General features: G+C 39.5%; 1 protein-coding gene across 3 annotated transcripts in view; it reads right to left on the bottom strand.

The window, feature by feature from the left end:
• Positions 1-14288, bottom strand: part of HSD17B12 (hydroxysteroid 17-beta dehydrogenase 12) — a 162473-nt gene that overhangs the window by 37880 nt on the left and 110305 nt on the right. For all 3 annotated transcript variants that reach the window (XM_089914910.1, XM_022592210.3, XM_022592211.3), the window contains 2 exons: positions 3354-3418; positions 2465-2509 (listed from right to left, as the gene is read on the bottom strand). In XM_089914910.1, coding sequence (XP_089771036.1) covers positions 2465-2509; positions 3354-3418 — 110 coding nt within the window. The remainder of the gene's footprint in view (positions 1-2464; positions 2510-3353; positions 3419-14288) is intronic.

Consider the following 14288-nt stretch of genomic DNA (forward strand, 5'->3'; position numbering starts at 1 on the left):
GATGCGTGTTCGATCTCTGGTCTGAGAACTGAGATCCCACGGGCCCCGGGGCAACTAAGCCTGAGTGCCACAACGAGAGAGCTGGCAGGCTGCAAACTACAGAACCCGTGTGCTCTGGAACCTGTGAGCCACAGCTAGAGAGAAGCCTGCGTGCTGCAACAAAGAGCCCACACGCCGCTACAAAAAGATCCCACATCCCAAAACGAAGACCCGATGCAGCCAAAAAAAATAATAATTTGCTTGCTAAAAAAGTAACAGTTGCACATGTTTACTAAAAATCTTTATCACCTCTGAGTTTAACAAAGTAATAGAAACATTTTTTAGAGGCTTTAGTATGATCTGGGCACTATTCTAAAGAGGTTTACACATATTACCTTGTTTAATTCCCCAAACAACTCTGTGAGGTAACGAGAATTATCATCCTCAATTTATAGATGAAAAACTGAAGTACAGAGGGTAATTCACTCAAGGCCATATAACTAGTAAATGATGGAGTTATTTAATTAACTTGAAACCTCATACAGATTATTGAAGAACGATTACATTTACATAGTATGCCAAGGGAAATACCTTTAAAACTATACAGATACATGCACATTAACCGCATTTTTTGTTTGTTTTGCTTTGTTTCTTTTAATTTCTTTATTTTTTGGGTGCATTGGGTTTTTATTGCTGGACGCAGGCTTTCTCTAGTTGCGGCGAGCGGGGTCTACTCTTCGTTGCGGTGTGCGGGCTTCTCATTTCGGTGGCTTGTTGCAGTGCACGGGCTCTAGGCGCGCGGCCTTTAGTAGTTGTGGCACGCGGGCTCAGTAGTTGTGGCTCGTGGGCTCTAGAGCACAGGCTCAGTAGTTGTGGCACACCGGCTTAGTTGCTCCACAGTATGTGGGATCTTCCCGGACCAGGGCTCGAACCTGTGTCCCCTGCATTGGCAGGCAGATTCTTAACCACTGCACCACCAGGGAAGTCCCCTTAACCACATTTTAAAAGCATTAATTTTCTGCATGTGGGACTTGATCCAAAGCTAATCACAGATGCACTTGTTTGTATTGATAGTTTGCCTCACAAACTACTTGAGAAAAAATCTTGGTTAATAACAACAACGAAACAGATACAGCGATTATTTGTTTTATAAAATTATTTGTCATATTACAATATGATTCATTAGAGGTGCCTTTAGGTAGCAAGCTACCAAATGTTACACAGTGTGCATGCATCAACAATGTAGCTTTCTTTTTGGTAGAGCTGGTTTACCTGAATCAACCATATTGCTAAAGACTGAAATTATAAAGACTGAATTAACTACATACTTTAAAAGCAACATATATGTTACACAGGGAGAAGCATGGCCATATATGAAAAGCTGACCAAGGGTTAAGATTTTAGGGTCCTTTAACTTGAAATCAACCATGTAAGGGTTATGATTTCTCAGGAAATGAAGACCCAAGGAGAGCTTTTCTTTTAAATATCACAATAGAAAAAAGGATCAAGACTATGCCATCGAGTAAAAATTAATAATTACGTTCTTATTTATCTGGTCACTTCTAATAGTTTTGAGCTAAATGTTCTTTCGGTTTTCTTAAATTAGTATATAAGAGTTAATGAAAATAATTAGGCTTTTCCAACACTATGTTCAAATTTAAACTACCCAACATTACGTATGGAAATTCTGCCTCAGGCAATATTTTCTTCTCGTCTGGTATGTATAATCAAGGTGTGATATCTCATTGTAGTTACTGCTAAAATAGAAGGGGAAATGGGAATTCCCTGGCAGTCCAGTGGTTAGAACTCCATACTTCCACTGCAGGGGTTCGATCCCCGGTCAGGGAACTAAGATCCTGCATGTCGCATAGTGTGACAAAAAAAAAAAAAAAAAAAAGAAGGGGAAATGGTGTTCAGATGCCCATACTTCTTATCTATTCGTCCTTTTATCATATATTAGCTGTGGTGTCTTTTGTTGGCATATACGAGTGACATGGCTATAATGAATGCCTAGCAACTAGAAATGAGAGCAGTTTTCATGTGTGGCTAATAAAAATCACTCTCATTACCCTATGGTCCCACACTCCCCATACAATGCTTTCCCACAACCTTTAGCTCATCACCTTAAGTAGGCCACAGGGGATATGGAATGGAAACAATTTATCAGTGATGAATTATATGTAGATGAAAACTTTGTAAAACAATCTATCTTCAGCCTAAGTTAGTTTGTATAGTCCCAGGGCCTACTACGGTGCTTGCGTATAGGAGGCATTTAATAAATGTTCATTTGTTAAAAAGTAAAACTATACAGACACCTGTTTGGCATTTAGTTCTATTTCTTGAAGACACGAGGAAATAGATTGCTTTCATCTGGAATATGTACTTACATCAAAACAAGAGCTGACTGAAGTGAACAAACTGATTCAGTGTTTTTAAATAGAAAAAAAACAAAAGAAGATGACATATTTATAAAGAAGCTGCTTACCTTGCAAACAGAAAGAACATTAACATTTATCAGTTTCTTGATGGTCTGCAAAAGAAATATTGATAATTTTATATAGATTTGATCATGGAAGTAACCATATTAGATACATATGTAAGTGATCCAGAGATGCATTGAAAGTTTCCCCAGATACAATAAAGGACCTGGAAAATGAGAGGAGTTGGGACAAAGAGGCAGATTTTATTTTACTCTGTGTTATAGTACTTTTCTACCAAATGCAGCAATTCATACTAATATACAAAATTCAAGGTATATGTACAAGTGAAATGTGCAAGCAAAAAGACACACTAAACCTAAAATAAATATGCAGTTTCCTCTCTGCTAACATGGAAAGGAGAAATTATTGAATCTAAGATTTTCATAATTTTTTAAAATTTACATATTCCTTCAATGATCTGCTTTTCTAGTTTTTATTAAAGAATTATACATGCATCAAGGATATAGCTTTCATTTTGGTAGACCTAGTTTATCTGAATCAACCATATTGCTTTATATTGATATTAACACATTTATGGTTTTTAAACTGATGTTTAGAATCCTGATACTTAAACAGAGCTGTTTTGATATAATAAAAGTGATAATAAAAAACTGGAGCTATTATTGAAGCTGGCCCTGTACAAATGAGGTGATAAATATTTTCTCATTCAATCCTTCTAACATCTCTGTAAAGCTGCCTATTTTACAGACAGGAGAATGGAGACTAAGTATGGTTGGGTCATTCCCCAGGTAACTCAGGTAGAGTAGAAGGACCAGGGTGTGAACCTTGGCCGTTAGCTGGACTCTAGTGCAGAGCCTGAACGTTATACCATGTTGTCTCACACACACCTACGTGCATTCTTTTGGTGACCATAATCTATAAAGAACGACTTACACTGTCCAAGTCAGGAACATCCAAAAAGTATTCCGGATACTCATATGACATTCCCACATTGTTCACTGAAATAAGACAAGATCATTAGCTGGCTAAAATATATTTTAGAGATTTACTGAAAAAAAAAGAGATTAAAGATATCAAGACTAAGATGATACAAACAATTACATAAAATGCTGTTTATGTCTAGAATGACCTGTCCAAGATCTACCTGTAGGGACAGTTCAAATGTTTCCTCCTTCATTAAGCCTTTCTATACCCAACCCCTGGCAAAAGGACTTTTTATTTGCCTCTCAATTTCCCTAGCCCCTTGAAGTATGTGTGTATTCTGCCTCTGTAATACAATTATTTGTAGATATTGCTTAACCCCTCTCTAGATCTTCAATTTTCATAGTGTAATAGAAAGAGTGGAAAGTACTATTACGTAGGAGACCAGAAACTTGAGTTCTACTTATAACTGTTTCAGAAAATGTATGAATTGGGGTAAGTCACGCATGATACACATCTCAGTTTCTTTACCTCTTAAATGAGAGCTCATTTAATCATTCAACAAAATTTACCATTCATCTATGTGCAAGACGTGTCAGGAACTAGAAAAACCATAAAGAAAAAGGCAGTTTCTGGCATCATGGAGCAAACTATCCAGTAGGAAGAGAAAGGCACTAAACAAAAAGGATTAAAACAATTATTTCATTGCAAAGTACAGAGCGCTATGGGAGCCTGTCCCAGACCTCATCTGGGATACGCGGGAAGGCTTAAAGTTCACAGCGGTTAAATAACTTGCGCAAGGTCATAGAGCAACGTAAGGCTAGGATTCAAACTCAGGAAATTTGACTTCAGAGGCTAGGCTCTTAACCACTACTTTAAAGCCATCCTATGCCTTGATTCAGTATTCAGTTCAGGAAAAACTGTGAGTAATAATTGGATAATAAACAAATCTGACAGCAATGTTTAATAAAACTGTAGAGCATCAGAAAGGAAAGGTTTCAGTCGCAAAAAGATAATGAAATTCCGGTCGTTCTGCTCTAGCTTATAAGGAATTGGGCCTGATAAACCTGATAGTAGTAATAGTAACTTTTTCAATAGACTAACAAAATTAGCAGTTCAAAGCAATAAGAGTTCTATATTTAGCAGTAAGCCAGTCACTTCAGGCTGGGTCTCAAGATTTTACTGGTACAATTCGGTCAGGATGGCTTGAACAAGATCACTGAAACCTGTCTGAAAAGTCTGTAGGCAAAGGACAGTATCAAAGCAAACTGTATTTAATTCAGATTCTTGCCCATCTGAATAGGGATGGTATCTAAACAAAAAAATAAAAGCAGGTTCAAATCCATTTTTTATTTTTATTTTATTCAAAAGGTTCTCCACCCACCAGCGGTCTAGGAATCAATCCTATAAAAGATCTGTTAACAATTAAGCCAAAACTAGTTGAAGGTGAGGGTTTATGTTCATTCAACTTTGTCTTAACCATCTACAGAATTTTAAAGGATGAATATCTTATTTACAATGTTACTAAGAGAAACAGCAACAACCAAAATATCTGTTAAAACACTATCCATAAACAAAATATTCTTTACAAAGTCAGTTTAAGATGACAGAATCCTCAAGGAGAGGTTTTTGCCAAATTGTAACATTCTTCATGATTTCAAGAAAATGCTGTCGGGGACTTCTCTGGTGGTCCAGTGGCTAAGACTCCACACTCCCAAAGCAGGGGGCCCGGGTTCGATCCCTGGTCAGGTAACTAGATCCCACATGCTGCAACTAAAAGATCCTGCATGCCGCAACTAAAAGATCCCACATGCCACAACTAAGACTCAGCGCAGCCAAATAAACAAATCAATATTATTTTTAAAATAAAATAAAGAAAATGCTGTCACATACAGCAAACTCCATCTCTCTTCACTCTCCTGTATCTAGAAAACTCTCTATCTTCAGATCTCTTTCTAGCCCATGGAAATACTAATGCTCTATTTCAAAACTGTAAAGAAAATTGAACAGTGTAATTATAAATATTTAAAGTCCAGATATGGATTAAAGAAAAATATCCAGGAACTTTGTAAGCAGCACAGTTAACTCTGCAATCTTTGCAACTTCTGTTACAAGGCCAAAGTCAAGGTAAAGAAGCCCACACATAACTAAGCAAGCAAGGAAGTGTTACTCTGGGTAAGGCTGTATTTACAACAGAAAATCTTCAGATCTGTCTCTGCTAATCGAGCAAAGGAAAGCCATCAAAGCTATCTACTCATACAGTGAAAACGTGACCATCTATATTTAACACGACTCTAAAAGAAAACACAGTCAACACTGAGAACGTTAACCCAAAGAAATAAACAGCATCATGTATAAGGGTTATACTTTTATAACCAAAATTACACACAGAAAAGAAAAAGGTGTTAAAGCTGGAACAGATCTTTCAGAGCAATGAGCCTGACTTTATGAAGGGAAGTACACGTCAAGGTCACACTGGCAAGTTGTCCTTTACTAGGGACTAGGACTCTTAAATCCCTTCCTGCCTTATTAGCTGCTGCACATTTTGCTAGTGGAATATATGCTACCCATATTGTCTTCACAATAAGTAATCACTTCAGGGTGCTATTATTTAAGAGTTAAAGGAAAACAACTGTTGCTCTCAAACAGTTATTTCCATAAATTGCACAATAATGTGAATCTTTTGGAAAAGGCAAACTCATTGCAATTTTATTTTGAGACATTAGGTGGCAGCAACAGCCAAACAGCAGGCGGAAAGCTTTCAGGGACTTGGAAAAGGAAGAAAACAGGCTTTGGGTAGGAGGGAAGGATGGAAATATTTCCATTATAATTTAATCTCATTTAGAATGGGTGCATGCAATGCCATCTTCTTATATTAGAGGATTCACTATAGGATTCACCAAACCAAACAATGCCACAAGTTGTTCCAACATTTTTCAGATAGTTGAAAATCCCTCTTAAATGGTAGCATTTTAAATTGGCGTTAAACATCTGTTCACCAGTGAGTTTTCTTGAATACTTCAAGTGAGGCACCAGAGGCAGATTGAACATTTTCTGTTCAATGACCTGAAAAGGCCTTTTAACTCGTGTAACACACCATGTCTTTCAGAAAACGAGATATGTCCATACAATCTCAGAATTCCAACCACCATAGGACCATGAACATATAAACTACTTCCCATCAGTTTCTCAGTGGAGTTCCAAGATTGGGAGGAGCTCAACAGAAGAGGTGAGGCAGATGGAGAACAGAGGTGAAGACAGACCAAGAACAACGACGGGTAAGTGGAAAGAAGGAGGTGGCGAGATCCTCGCAGGGAGGAACCGTCAGTGCGCCGTGTTCAGCAGTGCTCTCCACGTTCGCCATCCAGAACTTTCTTAAACACCAATACTGATACGTACAGTACTTTAGACTCAGAAAATACACAGAGTATTTCTGAATGTTATATATATAAATATTCTAAATTACATCATACTACTGTTTAAAAATCACTTCCACATCTCACGCTTTTTAAAAATGACAGGAACATACACAAGATTTGTTTCTTCTAAATTCGTTTGTTGCTGCTTCTGACCGCACTGGACTTAGAATCCTTTATCAAAACCAGCTGCTATAGAGATAATGATGTCATTAGGAAATTAGATTTTTGGTAACTGGGTTGGGCATGCGGGAGGAGCAAATGACAATAGATTAGTAGAGAATAAAAGTCCATCTGAACAAACACAATAATAACAGATATGGGTAACCACACAGAGACCACCTTCAACCGGCTATCTTTTCCAGATTAATCAGACATAAGAAATCAAGGTGGTTTAAAAATACACTGCCTACAAACACATGAAAGGAGGCTCAACATCACTAATCATTAGAGAAAGGCAAATCAAAACTGCAATGAGGTATCACCTCACACCAGTGAGAATGGCCATCATCAAAATATCTACAAACAATAAATGCTGGAGAGGGTGTGGAGAAAACGGAACCTTCTTGCACTGTTGGTGGGAATATAAATTGATACAGCCACTATGGAGAACAGTATGGAGGTTCCTTAAAAAACTAAAAATAGGGGCTTCCCTGGTGGCGCAGTGGTTGAGAGTCCACCTGCCGATGCAGGGGACGCGGATTCGTGCCCGGTCTGGGAAGATCCCACATGCCGCGAAGCAACTGGGCCCGTGAGCCATGGCCGCTGAGCCTGCGCGTCCGGAGCCTGTGCTCCGCAACGGGAGAGGCCACGACAGTGAGAGGTCCGCGTACCGCAAAATAAAATAAATTAAATAAATAAATAAATAACTAAAAATAGAACTGCCATACGACCCAGCAAACCCACTACTGGGCACATACCCTGAGAAAACCATAATTCAAAAAGAGTCACGTACCACAATGTTCACTGCGGCTCTGTTTACAATAGCCAGGACATGGAAGCAACCTATCAACAGATGGATGGATAAAGAAGATGTGGCACATATATACAGTGGAATATTACTCAGCCATAAAAAGAAACGAAATTGAGTTATTTGCAGTGAGGTGGATGGACCTAGAGACTATCATACAGAGTGAAGTAAGGCAGAAAGAGAAAAACAAATACCATATGCTAACACATATATATGGAATCTAAAAAAAAAAGGGGGTTCTGAAGAACCTAGAGGCAGGACAGGTATAAAGACGCAGACGTAGAGAGTGGACTTGAGGACACGGGGAGGGGGAATGGTAAGCTGGGACGAAGTGAGAGAGTGGCATGGACATACATACTCTACCAAATGTAAAACAGATAGCTAGTGGGAAGCAGCCACATAACACAGGGAGATCAGCTCGATGCTTTGTGACCACCTAGAGGGGTGGGATAGGGAGGGTGGGAGGGAGACGCAAGAGGGAGGAGATATGGGGATATATGTATATGTATAGCTGATTCACTTTGTTATAAAGCAGAAACTAACACACCATTGTAAAGCAATTATACTCCAATAAAGACATAAAAAAAAACACTGCCTAATGGTTGGGCTTCCTAATATATATGAAATAATGCAAAGTCTTCTGTATCTCCTTATCATATCAAACTAGAAAATATTATAGTAAGTTTACATTTTGGTCACATTTGTAGTTGGATACACTAATGCAGTTCAAGCGCCCATATAAAGCCTAGAGAAATGGAAAACCTATTAGAGTTCGCTAATAAAAACGAATTTTTAAAAATGCTACCTCACTATATTTCAAAATATACTGAATTTTAAAAATGTAGGGGCTTCCCTGGTGGCGCAGTGGTTAAGAATCGCCTGCCAATGCAGGGGACACGGGTTTGAGCCCTAGTCGGGGAAGATCCCACATGCCGCGGAGCAACTAAGTCCGTGCACCACAACTACTGAGCTTGGACTCTAGAGCCCGCAAGCCACAACTACTGAGTCCACACGACACAACTACTGCAGCCCGCGCACCTAGAGCCTGTGCTCCACAGCAAGAAAAGCCACCGCAATGAGAAGCATGCACAATGCAACAAAGAGTAGCCCCCACTCATCACAACTAGAGAAAGCCCGCACACAGCAACGAAGACCCAATGCAGCCAAAAAAAATAAATTAAAAAAAATAAAAATGTAGACCAAAGTAACAGCACAAGGGAGAAATACCTCCTGTCTTAAGCTTTTGAACTAGGAGGGGATGGATCTTGGAGTCCAATAGACCCAGGTTTCAGTCCTGGCTCTACTACTACCAGATCTTAACAAGATGCGGGTGATTTCACCCCAACAAGCCTCAGTTTCCTCATCGCCTTTATATATAAAATAGGGATAAGAATTAAATGAGATAATATGCATAAAATCTCTAACCCAATGCCTGGAACATACTAGTATGTTAATAAATGGAGGAGAAAGAGTTGTTATTGTTGTGTGGTCATTTATTCAACAAGTATTCACTGAACTCCTATTTTGCACCCAACGCTACCATAGGGGCTGCAGCAAGACAACCAAGGTCTCTCTGTTTTTACTGTTCGTGACCAGCACTGAAGTGGAGAGATCCTTCTAAAAGAGAGCTCTAGGCAACAGTTAACCAGAATAACTTTATACTGATTGAATTTATCCTAATTGTTCCTTTACCCGCTTTACTTCATTCGAGAGTATCTAATCTTACAGTCTGCAGAGTTTGGAAAGTGATGCAAAGAAAATTTCTTCTTTGCCTTATTTAACATATTGCTGTAGCTAGCACATGTTCATACTCTGACAGATGATATTTGGAACACCAAGTAAAACATTTTGCAAACTTTACAGTTTTCCTACACTTGCGAGTAGCAATTTCTAAATAAAAGAGAGTTTACAAGGCTTTAAATCTGCAGCACTTTTACTCAGAAATTGAAAAATTAAGATCCAGTCAGAAGCAACACAACAGAACATTTCACCTCAGCTGTTTAATTATAAATTGCTACGTGACGCTCATTACAAAACCACATAAGATTTGCCATACATAAAGCTGGAAGACAGGATGAGGAAAGAAGGATGGCAGAAGGTTGGTAGTTAAATCTCAGCGAACGGGAGGAATACGTATCAATTTCATGAATTACGGTTCTACTTACATTTCTGAAATCACAGCTAATTACCCAGTTTTAAGTTAAAGGTTTTGCTTTAATTAATACCGTTAGTGGTTTCCGAATAAAAGGAAATACATATGAATTCAAAGTCTTATTCTCACTTTGGAAATCCAATCTCATTCAATACATCTAATGGAACTATAAGACACTATACTTAGTCTAATAATGTTCCTGATCAATCTCCTAAAAGTTCCATGTACCTATTCTGCTTGCCATGATTGGCTACATCAGGCTTGTGCTTCATTCAACACAAAGGAGGGCATTTATACCAGATGCCACCATCTACTTGAAACTCCACTTGGCTTTCTTACAGCTCTCTTAAGTTTAACATAACCCAAAACGAAATCATCATTCTTCTCTACAGAACTGTCCTGGCTCACAGTCTCCTGTCTTAGAGAAATAGCAGCCAGTTGCTCAAGCTGACCTGGAGGTTGCTAATTAGCAATTGTATAACCCTGGACAATGTATTGAATCACTGTAAGCCTGTTTTCTGTCTGTAAAATGGGTACAGAAATATTAATATCTACCTTATAGGATTGCTGGGGATTAAATGAGATTCATTAGCATGATGTGTGGCATATAAAAAATACTTAATGAAGCTTGGCAATAATAATTAAAAACAACAAACTACCATTATCCTTCTGTCAGACAAGACTTCTGATGAGGACCTCATCAGAAATTAGTCCTATTTCTATTTCCTAAACATGTCTCTAGTCAATTCACTTCTACCCATTCCCATTGCCATCATCCTAATATAAGCCATCCTCATATTTCATTGCTGAAATAACCTTACTGGTCTCCTTGTGTCAATTCTTGCCCCTTCCACTTGGGAGTCAGAATGATCTCTCTAAAATTCTAGGATATCAATTTACTGCTTAAAACTCTACAGTGTCTACATTGTCCTTCCAGTAAAGTCCAAACATATCAACCTGGTTTTCTAAAGCCTTCTGGGATACGGTGCTGCTTAATCTCCAGACCCTAGCACTATCCCCTTTGCATTCATGCTCTAGATTTACATATCTTCTGTCAGTTCCTCCAACTTGCCAAGCACATTCACCTCAGAGTACATACTGTTTTGTACATGCTGTTTCTTCTACTGGGAAACATCTCTTCTCCCAGGGTCAATCAGCATTCAGGTCTCAACTTAAATATTACTTTCTCAGAGAAATCATCTCCAATACTCTTAGCTTCCTTCGTAACATACCCTGTCATTAAATGCAACACATTCCTAACTACTTGTTCACTGGCTGTCTTCTATGAAACCAAAAACAATATCAGTTTTGCTTACTGCTATATCTCTGGAATTATACTTCTTTTTGTTTAAATTAATTTATTTATTTATGGCTGTGTTGGGTCTTCGTTTCTTTGCGAGGGCTTTCTCTAGTTGTGGCAAGCGGGGGCCACTTTTCATCGTGGTGCGCGGGCCTCTCACTATCGCAGCCTCTCTTGTTGCGGAGCACAGGCTCCAGACGCGCAGGCTCAGTAATTGTGGCTCACGGGCCTAGTTGCTCCGCGGCATGTGGGATCTTCCCAGACCAGGGCTTGAACCCGTGTCCCCTGCATTGGCAGGCAGATTCTCAACCACTGCGCCACCAGGGAAGCCCTGGAATTATACTTCTTGAATGGGTTAGTGTATGACTGACTGATGAATCAATCAACAAATAGGAAAGAAGGAGGACCTTCAAGATGGCAGAGGAGTAAGGCATGGAGATCACCTTCCTCCCCACAGATACATCAAAAATACATCTACAGGGCTTCCCTGGTGGTGCAGTGGTTGAGAGTCCGCCTGCCGATGCAGCGGACACGGGTTCGTGCCCCAGTCCGGGAAGATCCCACATGCCGCGGAGCAGCTGGACCCATGAGCCATGGCCACTAAGCCTGCGCGTCCGGAGCCTGTGCTCCGCAATGGGAGAGGCCACAGCAGTGAGAGGCCTGCGTACCGCAAAAAAGAAAAAAAAATACATCTACATGTGGAACAGCTCTTACAGAACACCTACTGAACGCTGGCAGAAGACCTCAGACTTCCCAAAAGGCAAGAAACTCCCCACGTACCAGGCTGTGTGGCTGACAGGGTCTTGATGCTCCGGCTGGGTGTCAGGCCTGAGCCTTGGAGGTGGGAGAGCCGAATTCAGGACACTGGACCACCAGAGACCTCTCCGCCCCACGTAATATCAATCGGTGAGAGCTCTCCCAGAGATCTCCGTCTCAACGCTAAGACCTAGCTCCACTCAACAACCAGCAAGCTCCACTGCTGGATACCCCATGTCAAACAACTAGCAAGACAGGAACACAACCCCACCCATTAGCAGAAAGGCTGCCTAAAATCATAATAAGGTTACAGGCACCCCAAAACACACCACCGGACATGGTCCTGCCCACCAGAAAGACAAGATCCAGCCTCATCCACCAGAACACAGGCACCAGTCCCCTCCACCAGGAAGCCTACACAACCCACTGAACCAACCTTACCCACTGGGGGCAGGCACCGAAAACAACGGGAACTACGAACCTGCAGCCTGCAAAAAGGAGACCCCAAACACAGTAAGTTAGGCAAAATGAGAAGACAGAGAAATACGAAGCAGATGAAGCAGCAAGGAAAAAACCCACCAGGCCAAACAAATGAAGATGAAGTAGGCAGTCTACCTGAAAAACAATTCAGAGTAATGATAGTAAAGATGATCCAAAATATTGGAAATAGAATGGAGAAAATACAAGAAACGTTTAACAAAGAACTAGAGAAACTGAAGAGCAAACAAACAATGATGAACACAAAATAAATGAAATTAAAAATTCTCTAGAAGGAATCAATAGCAGAATAACTGAGGCAGAAGAATGGATAAGTGACCTGGAAGATAAAATAGTGGAAATAACTACCACAGAGCAGAATAAAGAAAAAAGAATGAAAAGAATTGAGGACAGTCTCAGAGACCTCTGGGACAACATTAAGCACACCAATGTTTGAACTATAAGGGTCCCAGAAGAAGAAGAGAAAAAGAAAGGGACTGAAAAATATTTGACGAGATTATAGTCAAAAACTTCCCTAATATGGGCAAGGAAACAGTCAATCAAGTCCAGGAAGCACAGAGAGCCTCATACAGGATAAATCCAAGAAAAAACACGCCAAGACACATATTAATCAAACTATCAAAAATTAAATACAAAGAAAAAATATTAAAAGCAGCAAGGGAAAACAACAAAAAACGTACAAGGGAATCCCCAAAAGGTTAACAGCTGATCTTGCAGCAGAAACTCTGCAAGCCAGAAGGGAGTGGAAGGACATATTTAAAGTGATGAAAGGGAAAAACGTACAACCAAGATTACTCTACACAGCAAGGGTCTCATTCAGATTTGATGGAGAAAGTAAAACCTTTACAGAGAAGCGAAAGCTAAGAGAATTCAGCACCACCAAACCAGCTTTACAACAAATGCTAAAGGAACTTCTCTAGGCAGGAAACACAAGAAAAGGAAAATACCCACAAAAAAAACCCCAAAACAATTAAGAAAATGGTAATAGGAACATACATATCAATAATTACCATAAATGTAAATGGATTAAATGCTCCAACCAAAAGACACAGAGTGGCTGAATGGATACAAAAACAAGACCTGTATACATGCTGTCTACAAGAGACCCACTTCAGACCTAGGGACACGTACAGACTGAAAGTGAGGGGGTGGAAAAAGATATTCCATGCAAATGGAAATCAAAAGAAAGCTGGAGTAGCAATTCTCATATCAGACAAAACAAACTTTAAAATAAAGTCTACTACAAGAGACAAAGAAGGACACTACATAGTGATCAAGGGCTCAACCTGAGAAGAAGATATAACAGTTGTAAACATTTATGCATCCAACATAGGAGCGCCTCATTACATAAGGCAAATGCTAACAGCCATAAAAGGGGAAATCGACAGTAACACAATAATAGTAGGGGACTTTAACACCCCACTTTCACCAATGGACAGATCATCCAAAATGAAAATAAATAAGGAAACACAAGCTTTAAATGACACAAACAAGATGGACTTAATTGATACTTATAGGACATTCCATCCACAAACAACAGAATACACTTTCTTCTCAAGTGCTCATGGAACATTCTCCTGGATAGATCATATCTTTGGTCACAAATCAAGCCTTGGTAAACTTAAGAAAATTGAAATCGTATCAAGTATTTTTTCCAACCACAGCGCTATGAGACTAGATATCAATTACAGCAAAAAAAACTGTAAAAAATACAAACACATGGAGGTTAAACAATATGCTACTAAATAACCAAGAGATCACTGAAGAAATCAAAGAGGAAATCAAAAGATACCTAGAAACAAATGAAAATGAAAACATGACAACCCAAAACCTATGGGATGCAGCAAAAGAAGTT

The sequence above is a fragment of the Delphinapterus leucas genome, chromosome 7 (assembly GCF_059928025.1).
Source record: "Delphinapterus leucas isolate spDelLeu-1000000601 "Yukka" chromosome 7, BTC_Dleu_Yukka2, whole genome shotgun sequence".
NCBI lineage: Eukaryota > Metazoa > Chordata > Mammalia > Artiodactyla > Monodontidae > Delphinapterus > Delphinapterus leucas.